At 30.8% G+C, this 15,251-nt stretch overlaps 1 protein-coding gene across 3 annotated transcripts in view; it reads left to right on the top strand.

The window, feature by feature from the left end:
* The window catches only part of Kifap3 (kinesin associated protein 3), a 134,748-nt gene that overhangs the window by 23,124 nt on the left and 96,373 nt on the right, over positions 1-15,251 (top strand). For all 3 annotated transcript variants that reach the window (XM_078022284.1, XM_078022285.1, XM_078022286.1), the window contains exons 3-8: positions 2,801-2,955; positions 5,386-5,441; positions 5,988-6,129; positions 11,564-11,663; positions 13,303-13,427; positions 15,098-15,196. In XM_078022284.1, coding sequence (XP_077878410.1) covers positions 2,801-2,955; positions 5,386-5,441; positions 5,988-6,129; positions 11,564-11,663; positions 13,303-13,427; positions 15,098-15,196 — 677 coding nt within the window. The remainder of the gene's footprint in view (positions 1-2,800; positions 2,956-5,385; positions 5,442-5,987; positions 6,130-11,563; positions 11,664-13,302; positions 13,428-15,097; positions 15,197-15,251) is intronic.

The following is a 15,251-nucleotide window of genomic DNA, read 5'->3' as shown; positions in this document are numbered from 1 at the left end:
GAGAAAGACATGAAGTGAAACTGCCAGTGGTATGTTCCCCCCCCCATTCCAGAAGTCTTATATTTTATTCTTCCCTTTGATCAAAGGAATTTACAAACCCATCCTCAACTGTGTTGAATTTTCTGAATATTTCTTTACAGGAAAGTGTTGATCCTAATCCAAAAATAATATAGGTGATACTTTGTGAGTTTATGATGTTCTTCATAGACATATACATGGTGCCTTCTATTCATTGATACAATTAATCCAGTAAACATAAGCTGACATTCTGAAAATCTCTCACCCTCCTGAATTTTTTCTTATCTTTTTAATAAATGACAGATTTAGGAGAGAATACACACTAAAATCAGAAAATTTGTCTTATTATCCTGAGTGGAAAGAAATGAATCAGATTGCTAATATATATTAGAATGGCTGAAATCCAAACACTAACAATAAGAATAACAAGATATCAGCAAGGATATAGAGAAGCAGGAACCCTCATAACTTTGGGAATATAAAATGGCATTCATTTTGTTAGAAAATGTGGTAGTTCCTTGCAGAGCTAAACTACACAAACCACATGATCCAGCAATTGTTCTCCTAGATATTCATCAAATGAGCTAAGAACATAAATTCAAATAAAACTTAGCATATGAATGTTTATAATAGCTTTATTCATAATTGTCAACAATTGGAAGCAGCCAAGATATCCTTCAGTAGTGAACAGATAAGCAAACAGGTGCAGCCTATACAATCAAGTATTACTCAGCAGTAAAAAGAAATGAATTATCGTGGGTCGCAGTGGCACACGCTTGTAATCGCGTATCCTGCCTGAGGTGGGGGGAGTAGGGTGGATTGGGAGTTCAAAGCCTACCTCAGCAACTTATTGAGGCCCAAGCAACTCAGTGAGACCCTGGGGGTATGCTCAATGGTTAAGCACCCCTGAGTTCCATCCATGGTACCAAAAAAAGAAATGGGCTATCAAGCTATAAAAAGACATGAAGGAAATGAAGGAGTCTAATTGTATATTGCTAAGTGAGAGAAACCATTCTGAAAAATATATGTACTATATGATTCCAATTACATGACATTCTGGAAAAGGCAAGCTATAAATATAGTAAAAAGATTAGAGATTGCCAGTAATTAAGGGGAGGGAGAGATGAAGAACAGGGCATTTCAAGGCAGTAAAATTATTCTGTATGATACTATAATTGATATATATGACATGCTTTTATCAAAATTCATAGAACACAAAGAGTGAACCCTAACATAAGCTATGGACCTTGGTTAATAATTATATGTATTGATTTTGATTCATCAGTTAAAATAAGTATACCAACCTGATGCAAGAGAGTAATAATAAAAAATAGTAAAATATTAGAAACTATGAGGGAGGCATATATGGGAGTATTCTACTTTCTGTATAGTTTTTCTGTAAACCTGAAACTTCTCTAAAAAGTCTGATAATTTTTTTTAAAAAAAATTGTCTTCTCCATCAGATTTATTGAAACAGTCAGGGCTTTTCCAATTCTTTGTTAAAGTTAACCATGGAGTTTTCTTCTAAATGTACCCTCCTTGCCATCTACCTTTTGTTGTGTAGCCAAAACTATTCAAAAATATAAACAGAACTTTATACAACTTAATAGGGACCAAAAATCCAAGTAGTTTGAAGAAAAAAATATGATTAAGGACAGGCCATTACTAGGGTTTTTGTTAGAAACATTAGACATGCCACTCTAGGAAATTTAAGCAAAAAGGAATTTATTAGAGACCATTAGGTAGTTTGCAGAATCCCTGGTGAACAAGATTTGGGGTTGTCTATGTTAGCTAGGAATAGTATCTAGGGCACTTTGTTGGACTGGTTTCAGGAGAGATCATCTGCATCTAATAATGGTTTGAAAAATAATACATTTAAAGCATTATCTGAGATGTCCACTCCTGCTCCAATAGCTTGATATCTCCCTCCCCACAAAATTAGCCATCTTCACCAAGAAATAATTCTACACAGTGGAGGCTTGCTTAATATTCTTTTTTTGAATGTAAACCTCTCATAGGAGCATCTGCTTGACAGTTTTGGTTTTTTTTTGCCAGTTTTGATTCTTCATTCTGGACCTGATTTTAGTCTTCATAGTTTTCCCACATGCCATGAATCCATTAGTTAATTGTCTTAAGACTTGAACTATCTTTTCTTATTGGTCTCTCAGTGGATCTCTTGGGCTAAATTTAAAAGGAAGAGGGAGCTGGTTAATTATTATATTTAATATACTAATGTAAGTATAAAATCTATTCATTTGTTCCAGAATTCACAGAATTCTATACTATTCATTTGTTCCAGAATTCACAGAATTCTTCATACAGGTCTTAAAATGTGTCTTGCTTTTTCTCTTTATTTATGTTTTATACAGTTGCCACCAGAGCAACTGAATTTGAAAATATCAAGATTATGTCTTGTCCTAACTTAAAAAAATAAAAATGTGGGTGAGGTTAAATATATATATTTATTTGTGGCAGTATGGATTCTCAAATCCAATAATGACTTAAGACTATGAATTTTACATCAGAAATGCTGCTTTAAAATAGAACCTCAGAAGGTTCTGTCCTGCCTCAACAGAAAAAGATTTATGTTGCTTTTTTACTTTGCCTGTCCAGCTCAAAGAAAATCCCTGTTTAGTATTTTTTCCTATATAGGACTTTATTTATTTTACTGAGATTCTATGGCCAGATACGTATTGACTCTCTTAAAATCTGTAAACCATTTTATTATTAAATCTGTCACATACTTTAGAATATCTGAGTTAGAATTTGAATGTGCTTGCAGCATTCGTCTGAAGAGTCTCAATGCCAACACAGATATAACTTCTCTGGCTCGGAAGGTGGTTGAAGAATGCAAGCTCATTCATCCCTCAAAACTCAATGAGGTGGAACAACTGTTATACTATCTGCAGAACCGCCGTGATTCATTGTCAGGAAAAGGTAGGTAGGAGAATTCCTTATTTTTTTGTGTGTGGTGCTGGGGATAGAACCCAGGACCTCACAAAGCCAGGCAGATATTCTGCCACTAAGCTACAACCCTATCCCAGGAATTCCTGATTTTTAAATTTAAAACCAAAGTTGTTTGACTAGAGTTTAGACTTCACATAGTTGAATGTTGGGTAAGGTTGTTTTGTTTTTTGTTTTTTTTTTAAACTAGTACTGTGAACAAGTTAGCAAATGATAGAATAAACAAGCATTACTTTCCTTTAAGCCAGTTTTTATTGCTTCCACATATTTCATTGTTTTTGTATTGAAGTACACTGAAATAAGGAATAAAAAAGGAATCTGTCAGATTGACTGTAGAATAATAAAAGAAGATAATTTAAGGAAGAAACCAATTTTTCCCACCCCAACTAGAGAATATTTTTTAAATTTCTTAATTTATGTTTAATTTATAATTTGAATGAATTATTTAAGTATGTAAATTTTAAGAAAAGCATATGTCATGTGCTTTAGACTATCCTAAAGATGTAACTTTTATAAATAAATCTTCTTAATGGAAATATAATCTTTTTTTTCATTCTTCAACTCCTGTATTGTTTTATGTTCAATTCCTTCATATAAAAGAACCATAGAATTAAGGTATTACAGCTAAGAAAATTCTTACAGAAGACATTTTCAAATAATCATCCAGAAAACAAAGTAAAACTTTATTTCAGTGAACAGTATCTCAGATTACTGAATGCTTAGTAATACCATTTCACAGTATTTACTAAATTTACATATCTTTCAACGTTGATGGGTTCTAAAATATGATGCTTCTAAAATAATATGTCAGTGTCCAAATTTTGACTGGGTTGTATAGAAAAATAAATAAAAATTTTGTTTTGACTTTTTTCAAATTAGTATTTTTTCTCAGCATTATTTATTTCCCAGCAAATAAAATGCCTTGTGCCTAATAAATAATTTTATTATTTAGCCCTAAATACACCATCTAATACATATTAAATGCTCACTATATATTTGTCAAATGAATTGAATGGCTATACATTTATTTAAAAGCAAAAATAGGCATTATGAACTTGATTACTTCCAATCACATAGTAATTACTAAGAGGTGTTATATAGATAAGAAAATGTCAATGCAAATTTTATTAAACAAATATTATCTAAAAGATACTCTAATTAAGATGTTTATAAATGATGAGAAATGGCATCTTCAATTAAATTCAAAGTGAGCACAGCAAATCTGGTAATGTTTTAAGATCTGTGTGTATTTATTATGGGTTGTACAATAATAGTTAAATTTGATCTTTCAAAGTGGCAAATTCATATAATTCTAAAGGAATTTTTGCTAAAACATGTTTAAACTAGTGAAAACTCTATCACTGAGTTTTCAGGATGAATCAGATTTTTTCCTCTCCCCAAAATTAAAAGAATATGAAAATATTTTGTATAGTCATACATGGACAAAAATATTAAAATCATTATTTTCTCTGTTTGGACAAAATGCTTTACTATATTAAATGTATACTTATTTTTAAAATATTAACAATTTTACTTGGTATTCAATATTTCAAAGCCAGAAGCCTTTTTCCAAAAAGTGACTTAAAACAAAGCAATAATAATTGATCATGTGATTTGTCACCTTAAGGGATTTTTTTCTTTGCTAACTGAAACCACTGTTTGAGACAAAATTTAGCTGTTGAGATTCATCACTCTAGAATGCCTCCTATCCTCTGAAAATAATGAGCTAATTCTATTATATGTATATGTAGTTGTTAATTATTATAGAATCAAATTTTTGTATTTTTCTATCACCGTAACATGTATTACTTAGGTTTTGTACCATTTTGCAAAAGTATTATAGATTTTTTTTCAGAAATGAAATTTATGTTTTTGATTAATTCATCTTTAGATACCTCTTTATTTGGGAATAACTATACATTATTTTAACTTGAAATTTGACCTATCATTTCTTATTCTTCACCCTTGTTAGTTTTTCATTAGTTTTAACATTACTCAGTTTTTTTATATTATCTATTATCTTTTTCTTTGCCTTATTGATTCAACTATTTCCACCTTAAATTTGAATAAGGAAGGGAAAAAGAGGATAATTAGAATTAACTATTATGCTTCTTGTTAACAAGTCTTGCTGAGCACATACCCCAAAAGTTAACCAAGAAGAAAATTAAAATTGTTGCCCAACATAACTTTGGGATTATAGAATTTATTAGTTTATACTCTCCTTGATATTATCATTAGAACAGATGGATGGATAATAGATGAGCATTTTTATACATTGAAAAGAGATAAGTTTCATCAATTAATATCCCCAGTTTAGCTAGAATCAAACTCAGCTGTTGAAAATAAAATCACCCAGAAACCCTGAAAACCTAATTCTCCTCATTAAAAAAAATCTTTTTGCAGAAAAAAAAGAAAAATCAAGCAAGCCTAAAGATCCACCTCCTTTTGAAGGAATGGAGGTAAGAGTGTATGAATTCTGATCTAATAAAGGACTGCTTGTAAAATATTGCCTTTTACCATTAATAATGCATATAATCACATTAATCTGATGTGGAATTTTAAAAAAATGACTGAACTTAGAGGTATCTGAGAAAGGTAGAAAATTGATATTTAATTGATACTGAAAATTATTGGTTGTGTGTTTTAAACATTATTTTGTTAACATAAGTAGTAAAAGTGTTTAGATTATTCTTATTGCAGTGTTTTGAAATATTATTTTTTCTTTTATAGTAGATACAAATTACTTTGTATTACATTAAAATACTTTACTGACAAATTTCAGAGTTTATATACATCACATTTTCTCATTGTTACACTTTGGTTTTAGAGTCCTAGAACCCAAAGGCTTAAAATCCCCATCTTAAAAAGAAGATAGCTACTATGAAGTCTTTAGAAATTGGTTTCTGGTTATAAAGGGTAGTATAGTGATCCCAAAATATCAGTATTTTAGCAGTTAATCTGTTGAGCATTATTATTAAGCCTTTCTGCCTCTTATTTTGTTTCAGATTGATGAAGTTGCTAACATTAATGACATGGATGAATATATTGAATTATTATATGAAGATATTCCTGACAAAGTTCGGGGTTCTGCTTTGATACTCCAGCTCGCTAGAAATCCTGATAACTTGGAAGAGCTACTATTAAATGGTGATTTATGTCTATAAACATTTAAACATTAAAAATAGAAAAATTATTGCAGGGCTGGGGATGTGGCTCAAGCGGTAGCGCACTCGCCTGGCATGCGTGCGGCCCGGGTTCGATTCTCAGCACCACATACAAACAAAGATGTTGTGTCTGCGGATAAATAATGAATATTAAAAAAATTCTCTCTCTCTCTCCCTCTCTCTCACTCTCTCTTAAAAAAAAAAGAAAAATTATTGCAAAACAATTCTACCTCTAAAGTTTATATTCATATATTAAGTATTATGTACATGCATAGACATGCATGTGTACACACACACATGATTTTCATGTCTTAAATATTTACATTCTGAATTCTAGTACTTCTTTTAATAACTTTATTTTATATGTTTATTTTTTTAATGTGGTGCTGAGGATCAAACCCAGTGCCTCCTATGCACTAGGCAAGTGCTCTAAAACCCCAGCCCCTGTAATACTTTTTAATGTATTTAGGAATATTTTCTTACAATCTATTACTTTTCTGTTTCTCTTTCTGTTACTTGTCTGTTTCTCTACTGTCTGTTTCTCAATCTATTACTTGTCTATTTCCCATGGTATATCTTTTTTCCATACTTCTACTTGCATACCATGTATGTCTTTGAGTCTAAAGTAAATACTATATGCTATTTTAGATAGCATATGGTTGAATTATGTTTTTTTATTCATTTTTATCCATCAAAGTGTTTAGTCTATTTAAGATTAATGTAATTAACTTAACTTATAAGTTAGGAATTGAATCTAACATTTTTAATTTATTTTCTATATAATTCTTTTTTCATTATTTATTCTAATTTGTTATACATGATGACAGAGTACAGTTCATTTCATGTTACACATATAAAGCACAATTTTTCAAGTCACTGTACACAAAGTATTTTCACACCATTCATGTCTTCTTCATACATGTACTTAGGGTAGTGATGTATAACTAATTCCACCATCATTCCTACCCCCTTTGTACCCTCCCTGCACCTCCCTCCCCTTTGCCCTATCTAAAGTTCCTCCATTCCTTCCATGCTCCCTGCCATCCCCATTATGAGTCAGCATCCTCATATCAAAGAAAACATTTGGTCTTTGGTTTTGGAGGATTGGCTTTCATCACTTAGCATTATATTCTCCAACTCCATCCATTTACCTGCAAATGCCATTTTATTCTTTTTTAATACTGAGTGATATTTCCTCCATTTTATTCTTTTTTAATGCTGAATAAAGTTTCATTATGTATATATACCAAAGTCTCCTGATGCATTCATCTATTGAAGGACATCTGGGTTGGTTCCACAATTTAGCTATTGTGAGTTGTCCATTGATATAGCTGTGTCCCTGGAATATGCTGTTTTTAAGTCCTTTGGGTATAAGCCGAGGAGTGTGATAGCTGGGTCAAATGATGGTTCTATTCCAAGTTTTCCCAGGAATCTCCATATTACTTTCCAGATTGGCTGTACCAATTTGTAGTCCCACAGCAAAGAGTGAGTGTGCCTTTTTTCCCCACATCCTTGCCAACTCATATTGTATTCTTGGTAGCTGCCATTCTGACTTTTTCCTCCTTACTCCTCTGTACTATTTAGCCATACAAATTACATATCTATATAAATCCATCAACACAATTATATAATTATCATTGTATGCATTTCTTTTGGTGGATTTAAGTTACTTTACAGTGTTCTTTCATTTCAGTTTGAAGAGATTCCCTTCATATTTCTTGTAGATAAGGTCTGCTAGTTATAAATTCTCTTTAAGTTTTTGTTGACCTTATAGTAACTTAATTTTATTAGTTTTTTGAAGGATAGATTTGTTGTATATAGAATTTTCAGTTGATAGGAGTTCTTTTACCTCTTTATATTATCCCATTTGCCTACATGTGTGTATGGTTTATGATAGAAAGTCAGCTGTGATCTTTTTGAGGATTCCATGTATATACTAAATTGCTTTTCTTTTGCTACTTTCAGCATTCTCTTTGCCTTCATTCTTACCAGTTTGACTCTGATGTACTTTATTGAGTGTTTGTTGTTGTTGACTTTGCATTTATCTTACTTGGAGGTTGTTTAATTTTTTGAAGGTTCAGATTAATATTTTTCCACAAAAATCAAGTTTTGGTCATTATTTTACTAACTATTCATTCTGCCTTTTTCTCTTTTCTGCCCTTGGGATTCCCATTATGTATGTTATTACACTTTGAGGTGCTCCCTAGGTCTTTGAGGCCATTTATTTTTTCTTCATTCTTTTCCTCAGATTGAATTATCTAAGTTGATCTGTCTTTACAGATCTTTTTTCTTTCTGCTTCATATCTGCTGTTGAGACCTTCTTAATGAATTTTTCATTTCAATTATTTTATTTTCAACCAGAGAATTTTTATTTGGGTCTTTTTTTTAATAATTTGTATCTTTGGTGAAACATCATTCTTATATCTTTATACACTTTATTACTCAGCCATGATTTACTTTAGTGTTTCGAATATAATTATAGTAGCTGACTTAAAGTCTTTGTCTCATAAATTCAACATCTTTGCTTCCTCATGTACAGTTTCTTGTGAATACTTTATTTCCTGAGTATGGTCCACACTATTCTGTTTCTTTGCCTTGTTGTTGTTGAAATAATATCATTATAACAACTTTGGAAATCAAATTCTCACTATCACTAGCGGTTGTTATTGATATTGTTTGTCTGTTTACTGAGTTATGTGGATTGATTTTATAAAGTCAATATCCTTTGCCTGTATGTCCACTGAAATTTCTCCTCAGTTAGCTTAGTGGCCAACCAATGTTTGGACAGAGTTCCTTGAACATTTGGCAATAAGTCTCTGAGCCTTTGCTAAGGGATTCTCTGTATTTTGGGGCATGTCTTTTATGCTCAAGCAGGTTGTTTAAAAATTTTTCTTTACTTTCTGCTTTTGCACCTTGTCTCGGGTTTAGCCAGAGATGAGAGATGAGGGCCTTCAGGTCTTTCCCTGGTAAATGTAAAACCCTGCACCTATGCATTGCCTTCTAGATTCCCAGGGATATATTGGAGCTTTTTAAATTCCTATAATCTGATTTCTCATTTTTCCTTTTTTAAGTTTTTTGGTGAACCTTTTATTAATCCTGTTTTTTTTAAAAAAGAAAGCTGATATGAGGCTACCTCAGGCCGCTGTTATGTTACCAACAATAGTGTTTGACAATTATCCTGAGTTTTAAGATACACCCCAAGAATGGAGTTTTTCAGCAAGTATCCAGATAGGTGGGTTAGTGATAGTTCTCTGCAATGGAGCCTCAGGCTCCTCTTCCCTGTAGCTCTTGCCAGGCTACTCTGCTGGCTTTTATAGTTCTTGTAGTTGTGATACTACTGGTTTTCAAGGAACCACAAAGCTAGACAGGATAGAATTAGGGTAAGTTGAATTGCCATGAAACTCATTCTTCTTACCAATATTCAGCCAATTTTTCTGTGAGTTGTTTTTAGTTAATTCCTTTGGTTTAGGAAAAAAAAATGATTTTGACAGTTTTTGCCAGATTTCTTATTTGATCATGGAGGAGTAGATTTTGGGAGGTAGTCTGCCATTCTGAATGTGCCTTAAATTCATTTTTGTTAAAAATGATGAGTTAGGGATGTAATTTTACTTTTTCCATATTGGAATAGCCACTTATTTCAACCTAGTTAGTGAATCTCTTTCCTTTCCCCGTATTCAAAATGTCTTTTTTACTATATGCCTACCATTCTTCTATGGAATTGATGCTTTTTGAAAACTTATTCTTGAAAAGTTATTATTTGCCAAATACTATACCCATGTATTCATGGATCTATTTTAGTGTTCCCATATTTGTTCCCATGGTCTATTTGATGAGTTCCAAACCAATATAATCCTGTTTGTTGTTGTTGCTTTTTTGTTTTATATTTTGACTACAGTTTTAGAATATTTAAGAAAAATGCTCTAATTTGCCTTTTTTTTCCTTAAAAACTTGCTCTGTCAGTGTTGTACATTTGACTAATGTATAATTTTGAGATACATTTATGTATTCTGTGGAAAAACATAATGGCATTTTGATTGAAATTATTTTCAACTTATAGATAAATTTTTGGTTACATTTTGACCTTTATGATTTCTTTTGGCTATTTCTTGATAACATGTATTGAATTCCTGTAGCTATGTATTTGTTGACATTATCCTATATTAAAGGAGAAGAATGATATAAAATTAGGCAAATAAATCACTAAACTTATAGCTAAATTTACATTATAGAATGTGGAAATATAATTAAAATATAGAATATAGAATTCCTTTGGGAATTACCAGATTCTTTATTAAGTAGGACTTTGGGGGGATTTTTTACATATTGATATGCACTACCTTTCTACTTGTTTGACATTATAATAATTTTGTTTAAAATATACATTATTTCAGTGTTCTACATTGTGAATGTGAATAATATTGTGAAATGCTATTGTAGGATGTTTTTTAGTTGTTTAAAATATCCTCCACTAAGTGGATTAAAACAAATTCTGTACCCATATATTCATGGATCTATTTTAGTATTCCCACTTTTTATTCCTGTTAATAAATAGAGTTAATTTATGTTTCATAATCTGAATAGCCAGAAAGTGGGGAAAAAACTGAACCTTTTTATAATGATCATAAATACTGATAATTCTGCCCATGAAGTACAATAGATCCTGAGTACTTATTAAAGACAGTTGGATTATGATTTATATATTTTTAACATACAAGTATTTTAGTTTCATAAAATTTTTAAAAATTGGTAAGACAATTTTTGGTAATGTAAAACCAAAGTCATTACTTTATATTTACTTAATATATGTAATTTTCATTTATCAAATCATTAATTTTACTTTCCTTTAGATAAAAAATTTAGCAGCGATGCTCATTAACATGTGGGATCTAATTTTTGGAAGATATTTGTTTGCTTATGGCTTTTGGCAGGTGATACTGAAATAGACATTTTTTCTGTAAAATTTTATTTGATTAATTTACTTTATGGAGCTAGTGTTAGTCTGCTCATACCAAAATGTTATTATTTTTTCTAGATTTATTTTAATTTTTCCCTTATACATTAAATAAGATATTAGAAAAAAAATTGGTACCAGAGTAGTAAGATTCCAAGTAGAAATGCAAATTAAGAGATGAATGGCCCTTTTTATTATTTTATTGTCACCATAATATTATGTTACTTTAAACCATATTTAACTTATTTGTAGTTTAGACTTGAAGCTGTTCATTATAAGTTTTTAAGTGAAAGTTTATATTATAATTTTTAAAATAGCTTTCTGTATTGGAAAGAAATATCTTACTTTTTTGTTCCAGTTTTAGCTTAGCTTTGTAATTTATTCATGAGTCAACATTTAAAACCAGTCACCCTTTATACTAGAGGCAAGGGAAATGATTATCTTTGCATGTCTCCTTTTTCTTTAGAAACTGCCCTTGGTGCGTTGGCAAGAGTCCTGAGAGAAGACTGGAAGCAAAGCGTTGAATTAGCTACAAACATAATTTACATCTTTTTTTGCTTTTCTAGGTAAGTATAAAACTTATAAAATAAAAGGCTGGTCTATCTCCATTGCTATTTGTCTGCGTCAGTTTGTAGATTATAGGTTCTCTGGGTCTTTCTGTATATTTTCCTATGCTCTACCTTTTGTTCTCTCTCTTTCCTTTTGTTCCCTCTCTTTCCTTTTCTGTTTTGCTCTCAGTTGTCTCTTCGTTTAATCTGTACTTACCCATGCCAGCACACACACCCAGTGGGTTAGTATAATGATTTAGGGTTTAACATTAAGAGTTTAACATTTGAATCCAAGCCTACTGTTTATTAACTGTGTGAATGTGATTACTTAATTGTGCCTCAGTTTCCTCTTGTGTAAAATTTGAATAGTAATAGTGGTAGCCTTTTCAGATAGTTTTTAGTTTTAGATGAGTAAGAACTACAATTCTTAATAAAGTCTGATCCAGACTAAGTGCTCAGTAAATGTTTTTGTTATATATACATATATATGTGCAAATACAAGTATGTACATATTATGTATCATATTTTTTCATATATTTTTAAATATCAATTTCATTTTTTATCAATTTTGTACATATTTATGGGATAGAGTGTGATGAGATATTTGCATACAAAAAATGTATAATATCCAATCAGGTCAATTAGTATATTTTTCTTTAAGTTTTTATCATTTCTTTGTATTGAGACTTTGAACTTCTTCATTCTAGTCCTTTATAAAATAGATTGTAAATTGTTGTCAGATATAGTCATCCCACTATGTTGTAGAACATTAGAATTTATTCTCTCATGTAACTGTATGCTTCTATGAAATCAACTTTTTTATCTTCTAAATAGGAGTAAAGAGTTACAGTATTTGTCTTTCTGATCTAACTTGGACACCTAACGTAGTGTCCTCCACTTCCATCCATGTCACCACAAATGACAGGATTTTTTTATTTTTATGGCTGAATAACATTGCATTTACACACAAATATTCTGAAGAAAAATGTTTGTTAAGACATCATGAAAAATTTCTAGCAATTCCTAGAAAATTGCTTGCCTCCATTCTAAAATGCCAGAATTAGCAAATAAATATTTATGGAATAAATTATTTGGATGAATTATTTGTCTAGGAAACATGTAAAACTAAATTGCTAGTATTTTACTAGTTTATTCTGTTACAATTTATTCAAACAATGAATATAACCTGTCTAGTATGGTACATTTTTGTTAGTAGTTTGAAAATTTATTCTGAGACTATCCAAGTAGTTAATATTTTTGTGCTTAATTATTTTTTAAAAAACATTCATTTTTTAGAAGTAGTTGGACACACTACCTTTATTTTATTTATTTATTTTATGTGGTGCTGAGTATTGAACCCAGGGCCTCACACGTGCTGGACCAGCACTCTACTGCTGAGCACATCCTAGCCCCTTTTGTGCTTAATTATAAAAATTTTATTTGATTCTTAACTTCTTAAAATGTATGGTGAGGGTAATATATTAAAATATATTGAAAGTAATCTTTTATATATATCTGGCAATTCCAAATCTTCCTAGTATATTAGAGACATATTCATTTATTGAAATGTATATGATTTGTGCCAGTGTTTGCTGAAACCGAATTTCATGGATCAACTATATTCCTTTAAATACATACTAAAATCTCTTCTTTAAAGCTTTTCTCAGTTTCATGGACTTATAACTCACTATAAAATTGGAGCTCTATGTATGAACATCATTGATCATGAGTTAAAAAGACATGAGCTTTGGCAAGAAGAACTTTCCAAGAAGAAGAAAGCTGATATCCTTTCAGAGTGGCATTTTGACCTATGCTGCCTATTGATAAAGATAGTTTTGTTTTGTTCTTTTATTATTATTATTACTTATCACATTGCTTGGAAACCATTCAAAAGTATGTTGATGGTTAAGATAAAGATTCAGAGTATCAGAATAAATACAGTTTGACATAAGCATTTTGCCTCTTCTGAACTTGGATTAGTTAATGAAGTGGAAGGAAGAAGACAGTAGTAGTTCAGGATAACTGAATAGGCGAGACTCTAAGTAGCCTCATTATGTCTGCTAAGATCCATTGGTCAGCTGAAGCATGGGTCACCATTGTTGCTCTTGTACTTCTATTCAAATACAAAGAAGACTTGAATGGGAATTGATGTGAATTGTGTAATGAATTTAATTTAACATTCTGTTTTTCTATTAAATTATGTTTTTCTAGTTAAGTGCAAAAATACTGTTTTTGTTTTTTTGTTACTAGGGATTAAACCCAGAGACAATTTACCATGGAGTCACATCCCCAGTCCTTTTTATCTTGAAATAGGGTCTCACTAAGTTGCTGAGGGTCTTGCTAAGATGTTGAGGGTGGCCTTGAACTTGCAATCTCCCTGCCTCATCCTACAAGTTGCTTGGATTATAGGCATGTGCTACCATACCTGGTGCAAAATACTGTTCTTAATAAATACAAATTTGAGAAGCTTATAGAATGATAGAACCTGTGAAACCAACCTCAGAAATTATGTTTTAACTTACATTACCATAATTGTTTTCTACAGTTAACTTGAAAAATAATTATATAGTCTTAACAATGTTATTGCCTATTGGTTTAACCCATTCTGTGGTTTGGAATTCTATTTATTATAATGTTCCTTCACTTAATGAACCAAAGTCCATCTCCAAATAACTTCCATCCCTTTAACTATTATCTATTGAAGTAATATAGAATATTCTTTTTAACATTACAATTCACCTCTTATTTAAAAATACATGTCATATTTCTTCGACAATTTAATTTTTATAGATTGAAGGCTGGCTTATTCATATCTATCCTAATGTGACGTTTTTTTAGATTAACAAGTCATGCTCATAACATTCCTTTTAATCCAATTTTTATTGATATCTTTTAAAAAATAAAAACGTTATTCCTATTTTACAGAATAGCATACATTTTTTAACTCCCTTTTGTGGAAAAAGTGGACCTTTTTCTTTGGAATGTTTTTCTCTTGGCATCTCTAATCTGAAGAGGGTGCAAAGAGCTTTAGATTTAATCTGCATTCTTTGAATCCATTTTGGGCATCTATTTGAAGTAAAATCTAGTATTCTTAGTAACTAAATCATTTTCTGCAAGGCAATAATCTTGACATGAAAGCACTTGATAATCATTTGAAAGTTATAGAGTTGGCAACTTACCTAAAATATTTACACCTAATTTCTAGGAATTCAAGTATTTGGTGAAATTCAAATATTTCCTGATTCAAAGGAATCTGAGGAAAACCTTGAATACTGGACTAAGGTGTCCTGTTAATAGCACAAATATTGGGAAGAAAACAACATTTTAGTCAACTGTTGGTTAGAGAAAATAACTAAAGTTGCATATAAAATATTAATGGTATTCTTCTAGGTATTTTTCAATAGGTTGTCTTTGCTTTGGTTAATATATATGATCCTTAACTTAGTTTTTACTTGATGAAGACCTTGAAAATCAAACCTTGAGAAAGGATTATGAAAAAACTTTTAAAAAATACCAAGGGCTTGTGGTAAAACAAGAACAGCTACTACGAGGTATGAATTTCTAAGCAACTGGTAAAGCAACAGAGAGCTTACTCTAATTTGTTTT

The sequence above is a fragment of the Ictidomys tridecemlineatus genome, chromosome 10 (assembly GCF_052094955.1).
Source record: "Ictidomys tridecemlineatus isolate mIctTri1 chromosome 10, mIctTri1.hap1, whole genome shotgun sequence".
Taxonomy (NCBI): Eukaryota; Metazoa; Chordata; class Mammalia; order Rodentia; family Sciuridae; genus Ictidomys; species Ictidomys tridecemlineatus.
This window is presented reverse-complemented; position numbering and strand designations above follow the sequence as displayed.